The 16,325-nt window shown below is 41.1% G+C and overlaps 1 protein-coding gene across 1 annotated transcript in view; it reads left to right on the top strand.

Moving 5' to 3' along the window:
• slc4a3 (solute carrier family 4 member 3) overlaps positions 1-16,325 on the top strand; it is an 88,866-nt gene that overhangs the window by 48,549 nt on the left and 23,992 nt on the right. The window contains exons 6-8 of the mRNA XM_080456783.1: positions 7,095-7,234; positions 8,461-8,641; positions 9,605-9,740. Of these exons, the coding sequence (XP_080312909.1) occupies positions 7,095-7,234; positions 8,461-8,641; positions 9,605-9,740 (457 nt within the window). The remainder of the gene's footprint in view (positions 1-7,094; positions 7,235-8,460; positions 8,642-9,604; positions 9,741-16,325) is intronic.

Genomic DNA, 16,325 nt, shown 5'->3' with positions numbered 1-16,325 from the left:
GACCCCATTTAAAAATAAAATACATTTGGGGTCCTTACAAATGCCTTGTTGACAATAATTAATTGATGAGTCTCCTATCATGCTCTGTCAAATATTAAATAAATAAATGAGAATATAGGCAAAGCTAGCAGCTTCCCAGATCAACAGAAAACATTAAGAACTGTCCTGAATATCAAACGTGTGGAGAGAGATGAAGCAGGGACCCCCACTACATATTGTATACAATTGTGTCTCAGATTAAACTTTTTCATAGATTTCATAGATAGCTTCATAGACTTGACAGCAATATCATCAGTGTTGGATTCATGTTAATGTGAATTTTCAGACCACTTAAACCATCAATACTTTCCCCTCTACACCAAACCTCTTTGCCAAAAATAGCCGATCTACAAGCTCACAACATGAGCTTGTAGATCGGCTATTTTTGGCTAATGTTCCCCTCAGAAAAGGAATTCTAGGATTCAAGTGGTTAATGTAAAAAAAAAACACTAACATTGGCGGCCCCCCTGAAGTAACTCTGAGGACCCCCTGTTGAAGACCCCTGCCCTAGTGTAATACATTACAGGGGATGACTAACAACAACAACAACAACAGCAACATAGTTTTTACATCAAATGTAACCATACAAATCTTAATCTTAATGAAATATAAAATCTAGTCTTTCTCAGGATCTAATGAGCATATATAGTGATCAGTGAATATGTTATTCATGCCCCACTCAGCCTGTAGTAAACCTCTATGGTGATGCTATTGCTAACACGCTAGCTCTAGCATCGTTAGCATGGTTCTTCCTTGAACGGCTACATAATACATAAGTTAAATATATTTAGAATAATATGAAATATAACGTCGGGTCTAATTGGAGCATAACAGTGATCAGTGATTATGTTATTCATGCCCCACTCAGCCTGAAAACCCCTGTTATTATGACGTTAGCATAGTCATTAGCATGGTAGGTCCTGCTACATGAACTAAGCTAAATCTATTTCAAATAATATAACAATTAAATAATATAATATGACGAGTCTTTCTTTGGTCTAATACTGTTCAGTGATTATGCCATATTAATCATTAGGCACTTTACCTGTATGCTCTGCTGCAATGATGTCCTCAGGCAGTGAGAGTAGTCCAGATATAAACAAATCCAGGCCAAATGTAATTAAAACATATAAAACATAAAATCGACATGTTATTTGGGCCTAAACAGCACCAATAGACCATCATTATTGGGTTGCTGAGCCCTATAATTAATTACAATTAATGACAAAGTGACATGTCCACTCCATGTAAACAAAGATGGATGCCGTGGTGGAGCCGGTCTCCCCGTCTCGCCCCCCCCCTGCAGCAGGGAGGGAGGGAGGGAGGGGGGGGGGGGGGTGGGGATAGTCTGAAAGTTGTACACCCCGCTCCCCAATAAGGTGTAAAGTCCCCACCCCCCTCACAGGCAGATTGGGGAGAACAATTGTAGGGCGAAAACGATCCAAGCAATCCCGACCGAGCCCCGTCGGGGAGCGAGCCAACCGCGGGAGCCCGCCTACAACCCCGTTGTAGGCCATTGCCCTCCTGTAGGACTGTCTTCTAGGCTCTATGCACAGCAGCAATAGTATCACTTCCTTCACAGGTGTTACCAATGATACTAATGAAGGCTCTGTTCCATTTAGAGTAGCACAGTGGTTCTCAGACTTTTTTAATTTCCACGACCACCATAACTCTGAGAGTGTACAAATGGAACCAAATGGACCCGTAAGGGTCCATTTGGTTCCATTTGCTACACTCTCAGAGTTACACACCCGTAAGGGGTCCTTGAACCCCCTCAAGGAACCATGAGGGTCCCTGAACCCCTATTTTAGACCCACTGGTGTAGCCGAGTGTTTCCAGTGAGCCAACATGCACAATATCAGCACCCTCACTCTCTCTGTTTGACCAGAATGGAACAGAGCCTTCATTAGTATCATTGGCAACACCTGTGAATTTCTTCACAATATGGCTGCTGTGCATAGAGCCTATTGTGTTCATATTGAGTCTATATTGCCGAAGCGTCTGTATCACGGACGGCTCCGCGAGCTGAATTCACTGTGGTGGAATCAAACACCTACACTCTGCGGTGGTGGGCAGATACTTTTCCCCTGGACTACCTCAAGCGCCCTCATTACAGTTATCTAACCACTTTCCACCTGGTGTCCATATTTGACCATAATTATAGGCGGGGGGAAAATCAAATACAATCTCATGGTTCCATAATGGAAATGGTGTGGGTTCATGTGAATCTCAGACTTCATGCGACCAGCCTGTGATGTCAGTCATTCATACCTTTTATTTATTCTCGAAATACATTGAGGTTGACCTCGTTTGCAGTGTCGTCGAGATGCATCACAGTGCAACTACATTTTCATGTTCACATCAATTATTCATATCAAAAACAAGACAAAACAGAACCAAATAAAACAACCTTTTCCCTATCGTGTGATACAACACAAATTCAAAAGCAATTTAAAAGCAATTGCAGACCCTTGTGGTTAGGCCTGCAATCAAGGATTTAAATTGAGCGTTTGTTATGGGAGAACAGATTTTAAACTTAAGCTGTAGGTCATTCCAGGTGAAAACAAACTAAAACAAAAAGCTGTTTTCCCCTGTTCAGTCCTTACTCTGGGGACCTTTTAGCGTGAGCCAATCACTGGAGCGTGTCCTATGTGTTACAGGATTCCAATCCAGCAGGGATTTGATATATAATGGTAAAGTCCCATCAATTGCCTTAACCCTTTAACTCATTCAGTGCCAATGAAATAAAAAAATAATTGCGAACTGTGCCAGAAATGTTTCAATTTTCTTATACCTTTTTCAAGTAGTCCCAGAATATTTATCTCCAGTATAATCGATCCCCTGATGGGTGCTAATCACTGAGGGTCAACGAGGTCATTGGACCTTGTTGACATTAATTGTCTGCCTTTTGAAAATAACATAATAACATTGAAAAATACATAGTTAAAAAAAAGTGCTCTTATAATTTTTTTCAAAAAACTGTTTGGATTTAGAAAACATTTTTAGAATCGGCTTCAGGTCTTAGTGGGTTAAAAATGAACAGGTACCAGTGTTTGTTTCTCCTGTCGGCCAAGGAAGGCCAACCCACTCTAACATACAGGATGCAGTGATGAGTCCTATAATGTTCACCAGATATAAAACGCAAAGCAGAATGATAAACTGTATCCAAGGGCTTGAGGACAGAAGGAGCAGCATTGCCATAAATGACATCTCCATAGTCCGACACGGAAAGGAAGAATGCTTCAATAACCCTTTTCCTACGTGCCATTGGGAAACTAGCTCTGTTTCTGTAAAAGAAACCCATATTTTGCCTTAGTTTACAGGCCAGATTGTCTACAATATGTGGCATTTAAAAGTGAAGTTGTCATCAATCCATATTCCAAGGTACTTGTATTCAGCAACCCTTTCTATGATGGATCCATTTGAGGTAGCAATAATGTATAAGTTGTTACAATCAATTTCCCTGGCCCTAGAAAATAGCATGAATTTAGTTTTGCCTGCATTTAGTTCAAGTTTCTGAGTGAATCTTGGAGTGCATTAAATGAGAGCTGCAGGTTCTCAGTTGCAAGCTGGACAGAATCAGCAATACAGTAAATGAATTATGAAAGGAAATGTAAATGTTTCAAAAAAGTATAAAACATTATGTGAATAAACAATTGCGGAGGTACTTCTGTGGCATATTGGCAGTGTGCATAAGAAGCTTGGCGCTGATCGGTGCGAGATTAGCTCCTGACACAGACAAACACACACTCCTAAAGACTTCATGCAGAGAAAAAATATTTGAAAAAGCCAATTTACTGTACAAGCTCACAACGCGTTGCCATCTGTCGTGGACTTGGCGATCGTCTATTCCCCCCCCCACCCCCGCGGCACCGCCGTACTACGATGAAATATAAATTAGGGCTTAAATGGATAATTCCACTGTACACGTGGATCAGGCAATAACGGGATGTCAGCTCACGCTGTAATAGCCTCGCATGTCGGTTCTTTCTGTAATAGATCTAATCTAAAGCACATGTGCGTTATCACTGACCCAGGAGGACAATCAGGAGCGTTGGCTCGGGCAGCGAGTTGCTCTAGCTAAAGTCTCAGAGCGGAGTACAGCCAAAGGCTTCCCTTTTCCAGTTCAATACAAATGCATCCCCGAGAGAAATACCAGACCTGTGAAAGTGCAGAGACGGAAAGCTACTGCTTTTACTCTATTATTGCTACTCTGTGCTTTTTGACAGAATCTGTATGAGTCATTTAATTTTGTATTAATTGAATGAATTGTAGTCATTTAAACCGTGATTAGAACTGGAGAAGTGGCTTATGCATTGCGTTAAGATGGAATGCACTTTAATGTGAATATTAAACATGAACTTTCGGTAATGGACCTGTATCAAATACTTCAACAAATTAAGAGGAATGTTCCTGAATTATAGCTTCATAATTGTGTTATCAATATGTTTTCACAACCAGGAATTTGCCTTGTTGAGGTTGGTGGATTACACATTTGATTTGTCTCCTGATATCAGACACTTAATTCTCTTGTTTGTAGCTTTGGGATAGGGCACTACTTAATCTTCAGGAATTTCAACTCAAAATGTCCAAGGACATGGGGAGCAACAGGGGTGAATTCTTGTTTTTGGGTATCGTTGTCCTTCCCTTCACACTAAGACGTTTTGAAACGGACCCTTTCTCATGGGCACCAGAGCACAGCCAGGTCAGAGACAGGTTCAAGCTCGAGTGCACAAGGATCGGAGGAACAAAATTAAGTCTGACCTCACATGCAGACAGAGCGAACTCTGTATGCCCCGTGGTATGAGAGACTGGCTCACCACCGTCAGCTGGAGCCAAGCAGAAGAGGATGGACGACTTAAGTTAATTCTAATTTGTGAACAACAGCCTCCTATGTGACTTTGTCAGCCTTCACTTAGCTCCTTTGTCGTCGTCTCCACCCCCCCCCCCCCACCCCCGAACCACCCCCGATTCATGAAGGCATGATGCCACCAATGTGTCTTTTTTTTAATCTATTTTTTTTACTTTTTTCAGTTTGTCCCCAATTTCATTGTTGTGGTAAAACTTACACATGATGCTCCTTCATTTGAAGCATTCAAGATTACTTTTGAGTGCATTCTCTTGCTTGTTTTAGAAGGGAATAAGACTTCTGGTGATTAGTAGTTTTGTTCCCTACCTACAGTGTATGTTGAATGCACTTATTGTAAGTCGCTTTGGATAAAAGCGTCTGCTAAATGACTGTCATGTGATGTAATGTACTGCATACATTACAACCCCCAACAAAGACAAACATGCACTGAGTCAACAAGAGACTCGCATAGTGCCATGTGAGCACATAATTACACACAAAAATGGAAATCTCCAGATTTCCATTTTTTAATGTTTTTTCTTTTTGTAAATGAATTGTGTCAAGATGTGACATCATGTGAGCTTGTAAATCTACTATTTTGAGATTTTTTTAAAAGTCAAACTGATACATATTGAGCCATTGGAAATGGCCAAACAGTTTTGGACATACAAGGTTTCTGACGATGTGCATGCACGTGTGTGCACAGAGTTGGTTTTTGGCAGAAAATCCAAAGGTTCTGAGGAAAAACCGCCACCTTCATGTCATTTAACTCAGTTTTTCCTATAGTGTGACAATTGTAGTCATGTTTGTTTATTTAACTTAAAGGACATAGGTTTTCTATGGCTTATGGTATCCATTTAATTTCTTTGACACAATAGCATACCTCACAAGCCTTACAAGCCCCATAAAACCAACGATGCATGATGTAAAATATCCATATAATGAATTGCAAGATTCCCCCTGGCATTCTCGCAAAACTCTTCCACATGGGTGGACCTCCCAGGTCTCCCAATGCGTTGTCCTTATAAAACTGTGCCCATGCACCCTGCTCTCTCTCTCTCTCTCTCTCTCTCTCTCTCTCAATTCACACAGAAAATCATAGCCAGGTCCTTCCTTTTTACGGCAATACCTCGTCATTATCCTAAATTCAATAAGATATGGTTTGCGGGCTGCAGAGCTTGCAAATTGAATTACGCCTTTTGAACTCGCTAAAACGTCTGCCGGCGAAAACCGCCTCCCCCTCTAAATAATGACCCATGTCTGTATCCCATGGCGGACACACATTCTCGCTCACCCATGTAGCTTTGGGCCTGCCATTATCGGATGTTCATCTTAAATGTCAAGTGGAAACTTAACCCTTTAAGACCGGGAACGCATCTCTGTGTCATTCTAAGATTTCTTTGGCTATTCAAAAACAGCAGATCTACAAGCTCATAGCGCGGCGCTTATGAGCTTGTAGATCTGCTATTTTTGAAAAATCGTGAAGATTTGTGCAAATCATTGAATATATATATTTTTTAAAGCAAACATTTTTTACTCATTATCTTTTGCTTCTGGGGGTCCCTGGAACAAAATATTTTGAGATGGGGGGTCCGCGGCCAAATACATATCATTTTTGGGTTCCTTGACATGAAAAAAGTTTTGAGAACCACTGCAACCTCATACGTTTTTTCCCAAAAATTCGATTTAGAAGACATTTGTTGAATCCCCCAGAAGCAAAGATTTGAGTTAAACATGTTTAAAATGTTTGAAAAAATATATATTTAGATTTTTTCATGATTTTTCAATTAAAAAAATTGAATAGCCAAAGCAATCTAAAAATGACAGAGATGCGTTCCCGGATTGAATGTGTTAAACAGACATCTAAATCAGATTTATGATATTTTTTTCCCTCCCAAAGTAGCCTCAGAAATGATCTGTGAAAAATGTTCGCTTCCCAAATCTTCAAAGTACAATCTTATGTCAGGCTGTTATTTTCAAAATAGCACCTGGAAACGCTAGCAAAAGCCTCATGAATTCTTGTGGTCATGCTGCAGAATTTCAGCCAGTGGCGAGTCCAAATAATCAGAGAGAACCGTGTCTGAAACCTCACTTCATTTGGTCCGTTCGTAATGAGCGTGTTTGTAGCAGAACGGCACGAGACCTGTGAGCATCTGACGTTTCGCTTTCTGATGTGTTTTAATAGCTGGGTGGTGGTTCTGTTTAGGTCACAGGTTCGAGGACAACCCCGGGGTGAGGCGCCACCTGGTGAAGAAGTCGTCGCGATGCCAACTGTCCCGGAAGAACTCCACACCTCTGTCGAGCCTGAAGAAGAAGAAGAGGGCGGCGGATAAAAAAACTCACGAGGTTAGCGGTAACAACAGTCCTATAGTGACTGACACGGCCCCAATTATGCCTTATTTATACGTGGTTGCATGCCGTGTCGCACACCATAAGTAGCTGATCTATTTATCACTCAGAATCCAGGCTGAATTGTGTTTGTTTTGAAACATGATGGAATGTTTATCCCAACCACTGATTTATCCTATTTATACGTTGACCTTGAGATATGTCCCTGGTTTGTTGATAAGATGTAATGTTTTGGGGGAAAAACCCACATCCAACTAAACAACCCAGCCCCCACCCACACACACACACACACACACACACACACACACACACACACACACACACACACACACACACACACACATTGTGCTTCAGCCAAACTGATGAAATCTAGCTTGAGGAGGGATGAAATAGGGTGATGTATTAAACTCCCAACCCGCCCATATCTACATGTCAAAGTGTCCCTGAGCTACACACTGAACTCCTTAACATCTCCCCTCTGAGCGATCACCATGACCATCTCAGCAGCCATCTGCTGGGTGAAGCACTGAATTTCCCCCACGCGATTAATAAAGGCCGACAAAAAAGCAACATAAAAAAGAGATGGCATTTACGCGACTCAAAGCATGCTGGGTATCTTTTGTAATGCCTAAATTTACTCAAGTACTGTACTTGAAGTACAATTTTGAGGTATTTTTGCTTACTTGAGTATTTCCAAATGTTAGTACTTTTACTTCTACTCCACTACATCTCAGAGGCAAATATTGTACTTTTACTCCACTACAATTATTTGACAACTTTAATTACTAGTTACTTTGTAGATTTTGATTATTATTACAAAACATACATTAACCACTTCAACCCTATAATCATTTCGGCCATTTGAAAATAGCAGATCTACAAGCTCACAATGCGTCGCATTGCGATGCATTGTGAGCTTGTAGATCAGCTATTTTCAAAAGATTCACGAAAATTTGTGAAATGGGATATTCTGCATAATGAGAACTTTCTACTTTTGGTACCAATACATTTTGATACCAATACTTTTGTGCCTTTACTCAAGTACATTTTGATACCAATACTTTTGTGCCTTTACTCAAGTACATTTTGTGTTCCGGACTTTTACTTGTAAAAGAGTATTTCTACATTGCAATACTGATACTTTTACTCAAGTAAAGAAATTGAGCACTGTTTTCCACCACTGCCTACAATAAAGTAAAGTGGCTTCTCCTTCTCCTCCCTAGGTGTTTGTGGAGCTGAATGAGCTGATCGTGGAGAAGGACCATGAGATGCGTTGGAAGGAGAGGGCTCGCTGGATCAAGTTTGAGGAGGACGTGGACGAGGAGACGGAGCGCTGGGGGAAGCCTCACGTGGCCTCGCTGTCTTTCCGCAGCCTGCTGGAGCTCCGCCGCACCATCACGCACGGTAAACCAACCCTCAGTGGTGGAAAAAGTATACTCACATGTTTTACTTTAAGTAAAAGTATCAATACTGCAATGTAGAAGTACTTACAAGTATAGAAGTCCTGTATTCAAAATGTACACTTGAGTAAAAGTACAAAGGTGTTGAAAGTCATTGTGAAGAATGTCCCATTTCACTAATTCAAAATGTATGAAAAATCTTTAGAAAATAGCCGATCTACAAGCTCACAATGCCTCGCATCGCGACGCATTGTGAGCTTGTAGATCGGCTATTTTCAAATGGCCGAAATATATATATAGGGCTGAAGTGGTTAATGTGTGTTTTGTAATAATAATCTAAATCTACAAAGTAAGTAGAAACTAAAGTTTTCATGTAATTATAGTGGAGTAAAAGTACAATATTTGCCTCTGAGATGTAGTGGAGTAGAAGTAAAAGTACTTCAAATTGGAAATACTGTAAAGTAAAAATACCCACAATTTTTACTTAAGTACAGTACTTTAGTACATGTACTTAGTTACTTTACACCACACAGGCATGTATAGCGTGTCATGCTATAGTCCTAGTTTGGACATTGTGTAGACAAACAACAAGAAAATGCAGGAAGAAGAAAGGAAGAACAAATACAGATTGTGTAAGTAAGATGGGGGAAACGTTTTTTTTTTAAACACGTGGGATTTATAGTGTCACCTCAGAAGAAACCATGAAACAGACGAAAACACCCATCTCAAAAACCACTTCAAATGCCATTCATCGGCTGTTGGAAAATTCATCTCGACAAAGATGCGCCAAAACCTTGTTTTATGCGGTTCTGGGACAGTAAACAATGAGAAGGCAACCCAAAGAAATTGCATTTCTTAACGGATCTCCGCACACTATATGTCTCAGCTCCTCTTTGGACAATGTAATCCTATCTTCAACCTTGGATCAACGTTCTGTTCTCTTCCTCTACCCCCCTTCCCCCTATAGGTGCCATACTGCTGGACCTGGAGCAAAACACACTGCCCGGCATCGCCCACCTGGTGGTGGAGACCATGATCATTTCGGACCAGATCCGAGCCGAGGATCGGCCCAGCGTTCTAAGGGCTTTGCTGCTCAAACACAGGTCAGCAGAACAACTTTGACTCATCATCATCACGTTTGGTTTGCAGGCGTAAGAAAGTGGGGGAAACTCTTTGTCGTACAAGCTCCCGTCATTTACAGTTTTCAGATGGAAAGAGAACAAGGAGAACAGGTCAGATATGTCAAATTTTAGCAGAGTAAAAATACGTATACATGAAGTGGATGGTTGAAATAAATGGAATGGGGCAGTTAAAATAGCAGCAGATATCGTAACGGATACTGTTTGTATACATACAAAACAATGAAACTAATAAAAATCAACAGATATAGAAACATAGTCTGTTGTGCGTATAGTCTCACGTACAGGTGAGAGATTTATCAGCAGATATCAGACATGTCAGTGTCAACTTAATACAATAGCCCAACAAATAAATGGTATACTGGTAGTGGTAAATACTGTACATACAGTGTCTAGAGTTGAGGGATGTATCGGTGTGAAATGAGACTGGATACCATCTGGGATTTTGGTTATCGTGATGTTGTGATTTAGCTTAATATTGTCTTTTCGAGGGTTTCATTACAGCAAAGTGATAAAAAAAAAATATTCATTGATCTAACTGTTCTAGCTGAGTGAAATGAACAACCAACGCCTGCCTGTTCATCATACTGTATTCACATCTCTCAAGATCGTTTCACATAATGTCCTTTGCGTATAAATTCTTCTGAAGGCACTAAAAGTCACCCCCAAAATATTGTCACATTATCTTGATTTTGTCAATATGGACCCAGCCCTGACAGTACTGTACTGTACTGTACTGTGTCTGCAGATGTGTGCCCCGAAAATCCCACAAGTAACTTAATAAGTGGCTTCACAGCGTTCCTACAGCCTGAAAGAAAACAAACGAACAAAGGATGAGGGGGGGTTTGTCCAATCTCCCTGAAAAATGAACATAGAACAATGAAACATATCTACATCTTCGTCTTTTGTGCATTTTGATCGGCATCTTTTGTGCATTTTTGATCGGCAGTCAGTGATTGGCCATCATCATGTGACAAGAGGAGAGAGAGAGTAACGGTTCATTTATACTTTGCTATTCGCGTTCGTCGTGCGATGAAGTATAAATTAGCCCGGAGGGAGAAACCAGGGGAAGGGAATATGCGTACATTAGGGCTGTTTTGTTGATTGTATTCCTCCAGATGTGGATGATTACACCCGCCCCAAAAGGCAAGAGGAAAGCACGCTAAGAGCCCTGTGTGCCGTGTTATGGCTTTGCAATAGGATTTATGAAAGCGTTCAGACATCTGTCATCTGTTGTGTGTGAAGGCTCGGTACTAGAAAGGCAACGACACAGTTTAGATTTCTCTTTTCTTGAAATCTGTGCTAATCAAGGTAATCCATCAAGACTTGCGTCGAGGAGATGTCGGTTAATTGGCAGGCCATTTTATCCACACATGCAGAAAACTTTGTGATCAAAACAGAAGCGCGTTTTGACAGATTACGTGACATCTTGTCCCCCCCTCGCTGGCGATCGACTCCAAAAGTCCCCAACCTCGTATTGAGTGGCATCGCCTTCGCCATGCCAGCTAAACAGAATCACGCCGGCCAAGTGCACAGCGAGCTGCACGAGGCACTCGATAGATTTTGGAGGGTTGCGTAACGAAACAGCAAGTTAACTGAATGTCTGCTGTCAGCCCGACTTAGACAACGAGAGCTGCAGGGCATGCCTGGTGCTGTAATTCTCTCCCATTAGCTCTTTATTGGGATGTGTGTTAATTATGCCGAGACGTCACGTCTCGCACCTAAGCTAGTGATTTATGTGAGATATTATTGGCCCTGGCCAAAAATCATTATCAGGGTTTTTGCAGGATTATGACTGGGTTATGGTTTTATTTTGGTGTCACTGCACACACACACACACACACACACACACACACACACACACACACACACACACACACACACACACACACACACACACACACACACACACACACACACACACACACACACACACACACACACATATCGTCGCTATTGGGTGGAAACCATGTCCAACCATTTCCAATACCGTTACTTTTCAGGAAAATGGAGGGGAAAAAAACTGTGTTCCAGTGGATCCAATGTAGTTACTATTTACGTCACAAACTTGTTAATACTTTTCCTTGATAAAATATGTATTAAAAAACCCATAGACATAATTAACCACTTTCACTTTCAAAGATTTCCAAAAATGGCTAAAATAGCAGATCTACAACGCATTGCGATGCAGCATGTTGTGAGGTTGTAGATCACCTACTTTCACTACTTTTGTACAACACGCTTGTACGATGAAGTAGAGCATTAATGTACAAAAATAAAAGTTTAAACATGGATATACAAAGTTTCTGCCTCACAGCAATGATATGCAACCAGATTGTTGATGGCTGCACAAATCTCACTTGTTCTCAATTCCTTTCACACGGCACTGCCAAACCACCGGTCGGTCTGTCCCCCTCTCTCTCTCTCTCTCTCTCTCTCTCTCTCTCTCTCTCTCTTTTGACATCTAAACAGCGTTTAGTGCATGGAAACTGCTGCTGCTTGGCAGCACTTGAATGAATTGCATTGAATCGATAGGTTATGATGCCACTTAATAGCACATTACTAACGTTGTGGTGTGTTTATACGTTTTCGTTGCGTGATATTTGCCCTTTTGGATGTTCCCATAATGTGCTTTAATGACACCCTTGAAAAGTACCGGCCTCGTGGCCAGTGAGGCCCCTTGCCATTATGTGTCAACACTTGGTACACTGCAAAAACCAGAGTGTTAATATGAGTATACAAATCCAAAAATGCACTTTGATGCATTTCTGCTCCGTCTATTTATCTCTGTCCGTGCTACTAGCTTGCAAACATACATAAACAATACAGATGTGGCATAAATGCCGCTTTCTATGCCAATGTATTTCCTTTTTTGTTCGATCAGTAATTGGATGGCATGTGTACCCGTTTCATCTTGTATCGAGTACTAGTGTCTGTGTTTTTTGTTTGTTTGTTTGTATGTGTATAACTTTTTGAAAAATTCAATAACAAATATTTGAATAACAATACATGATGTGGCATTCCAAAGTTTCAAAGAGCTTGCTATTGGCACTTCGGTGGAACATCAGTGGATTGTCCAAGCATTGTCACGGACAAAGGGGAGGATTTGCCAAGTGTGAAATGGTGTCAGGTGCGAATTGGCCTCTTTTCACACCAGGCAAATCAGGCACGACAATGGGAGGGGGGAATACTTTACAGGGAAAAATCTGGAAAAATGAAGAGAAGTGTGAAGAGGTCTGACTGACTGTTTGTTTGCCTGCCTACCTGCATGCCATCTGGCTGGCTTTTCTTTTGTGTCCGTCTTATCTCTCTCCCTCTTGTTACCCCTCTGTCTCTGTCTGTCTGTCTGTCTCTCTCTCTGTCTCTCTCTCTGTCTGTCTCTATCTGTCTGTCTGTCTCTCTCTCTCTCTCTCTGTTTGTCTGTCTCTGTCTGTGTCTGTCTCTGTCTCTGTCTCTGTCTCTGTCTCTCTCTGTCTCTCTCTGTCTCTCTGGCATCCAGTCATACACCGAACATAGCCAATCGTCAAGCTCAGACCGCGTCGCGATTGTAGATCTGCTATTTTTGGTGCGCGATACCGGCGCTCCCAACTATAAGCATGCATCAGGTTTGATGATCTCACACGCGCACACAAACAACGAGCCTGTCGGCCAGCACTGTCAGCACTGACTGAGCCCTCGTGCGCAGTGCAGTCAGTACACACACGCCCCGTCCTCAGCAGCCTTTCCGCTTCACATCGTGCCGTGTCACCAGCTGCTTCCATGGGGGAAAAAAAAAAACACTCCCCCCTAATTAGCCTGGGCCGCTCCAAGATGTGAAATTTATGATGTGGAAAGAAATACATTGAGGCGCTGTTAGAATTTAGCTCATCGGTTACTCAGGGCTCTTTAACCCTTTAAGACCGGGAACGCATCTGTGTCATGTTATAGATTTCTTTGGGCTATAAAAAAAATAGCAGATATACAAGCTCATAGCGCGGCACCGAGTGCCGCGCTATGAGCTTGTAGATCTGCTATTTTTTTGAAAAATCGTAAACATTGGTGCAAATCTTATATATATATATTTTAACTCAAATCTTTGCCTCTGGTGGGGGTCCCTGGAACGAGATATTTTGAGATGGAGGGGTCCGCGGCCAAATACATATCATTTTGCGGGTCCTTGACATGAAAAAGTTTGTGAACAACTGATTATAGCGACATACGTTTTTTCAAAAAAAATGTTAGGATTTAGAAGACATTTGTAGAATCCCCCAGAAGCAAATATTTGAGTCACAAATGTTCGCTTAAAAAAAATTATATTCAAAGATTTGCACACATTTTCACGATTTTTCAAAAATAGCAGATCTACAAGCTCGCAGCGCGCTATGAGCTTGTAGATCTGCTATTTTTGAATAGCCCAAAGAAATCAAAAAAATGACACACTGATGCTCTTCCCCGTCCGGTCTTAATGGGTTAAAGATCCTCTGGACACTCCTGGAGCACAATTCAGTCCAGTGTCACACCTCGTTCCTTTGTTTTCGGGGCAGCCGTCGCGTTCCAACTCGGACGGAGCGTTATAGGGCCGCGCGGACCTAATGAGCGAGGTGATGATGTCACCGTTGGACCGCGAGGTGCTGTGATGAAGCCGTATTTAGGGGCTTGGTTGGTGACGCACTAGAATATCTCTGTTTCCCCTTAACCCATTAAGATCGGGAACGCATCTCTTGTCATTTTAGAAGTCTTTGGGCTATTCAAAAATAGCAGATCTACAAGCTCTATTTTTTACTCAAATCTTTGCTTCTGGGGGTCCCGATTACAAAATATTTTTATATGGGGTACGCGGCCAAATACATATACTTTTGGGGGTCCTTGAAATAAAAAAGTTTGATATAGAAACGTACGTTTTTTTAAAAACTGTTAGGATTTAGAAGACATTTGTAGAATCCCCAGAAGCAAAGATTTGAGTTACAAAATGTTTGCTTTGAAAAAATATATATAAAAAATAGCAGATCTACAAGCTCGTAGTGCGGCACTCGGTGCTGTGCTTTTAACTCTTTTATTGCCAAAAACGGGAATTCCCGTCCGATGGCTCTATGGCTATCATGGCCACGGACGGAAATTACGAAATTATTTAAAATATATATATATATATATATATATTTTTTGGTAATATTTTTTATTTATTTTTTGTCTTGTTTTTTTTTGTTTATCTCAAAGGAACTAGGAGATAACGCTATCCAAAAAATTGCTGCTCCATTCACTTCAATGTTAAAAAACAAACGGAGGAAATGGAGGAAAAATGCACCTTTTTCGTGGCACTGGGACGACACAGTCTGAAATAAGTGTGGCAATGAAAGAGTTAAAAGCCCAAAGAAATCTAAAAATTACATTATACTTTCCAGGTCTAAATGGGTTAAGGGGAAGGGGGACAACAACTAAAATCATTAAACATGCACACTGCGTCTTAACTCATTGAGTGCCAATGACGTCGCAGACGTCACGTTTTTCATAAGCCCAGAGTGCCAATGACGTCTGAGACGTCATAAAAAAAAAAAAAAAACTCAAAAAAACATCTTTTTTTTTTTTTTTTTTTTTTTTTTTGAAAAAAAAGGTTCAGAACCCAAGATATGATGATTTGAAGATTTGCTGCTCCATTCACTTCTTGTTTAACTTTTTACTGAAAAAGGCTGTATCTCGGCTCCTAAGCACTTTTTTTTTACAATGTATTTTTGGCCTTGGCACAGGGGTGATATAGCCAGAAATATTTTTGGCACTGAATGAGTTAAGATTTATACTTTGTTTTGTGCCGGAGTCCGTCACCGAAAATAGCCGATCCCACAAGCCTTCAACGCGTTGCATCACCGAGTGTTGCGAGCTTGAAAACAGCACAGTAAAGGCCATCAAGTTATTTCTGTGATGTTTGAAGCTGGGAAGAGGTACTGTGCCGGTTTTGTGTTGCGCTCCGAGGAGAAAGACCTGTTGATCATGTATAGATGTATCCACTGGAAATTGAACACAATGTTCCATCCATAGACCATATTCACACGGCGGCCATATTGCCATTAAGTCAATGAAATACCACCCCAGTTGCCACAGCAACGGGGTGACATTTTCAATGTTTAATTCCAAAATGGCCGCCGTGTGAATATAGTCTATGCCTACAGCTTTTGAACATGCCATTAAGTGATTTGTGTTTTCGTACCATTAGATGTAAGCAGACTTTCCACAGTGGGAGACGGCAATTAGCTCCCAAATTGCCTGAAGCCTTGATTCCAAGTGGCAAAACAAAAGTTGCCTTTGTTTTTGCTTTGATTTCAGATGCACTTGAATGAAGATTGTAACGGCTTTTCTCACATTCTAAACCATCCTATCAGCTGATATTGTCCTTCTAATGAATGGGGAGACCTTCATTCTTTCAATTAATCATTTCATGCTTGGACTTTATGGATTTCTTGCATAGACTAACAGGGATGCAACACTACATTACAGAAAATATTAACATAATATAATAACAATAAAAAAATCTCCCCATTCATTAGAAGGACAATATCAGTTACCAGACCCTTGGACGGG

The sequence above is a fragment of the Gymnoscopelus braueri genome, assembly GCF_963280865.1.
Source record: "Gymnoscopelus braueri genome assembly, chromosome: 18".
In the NCBI taxonomy this organism is placed as follows: domain Eukaryota; kingdom Metazoa; phylum Chordata; class Actinopteri; order Myctophiformes; family Myctophidae; genus Gymnoscopelus; species Gymnoscopelus braueri.
The sequence above is the reverse complement of the archived record's forward strand: the minus strand, read 5'-3'. Positions and strand labels throughout refer to the sequence as shown.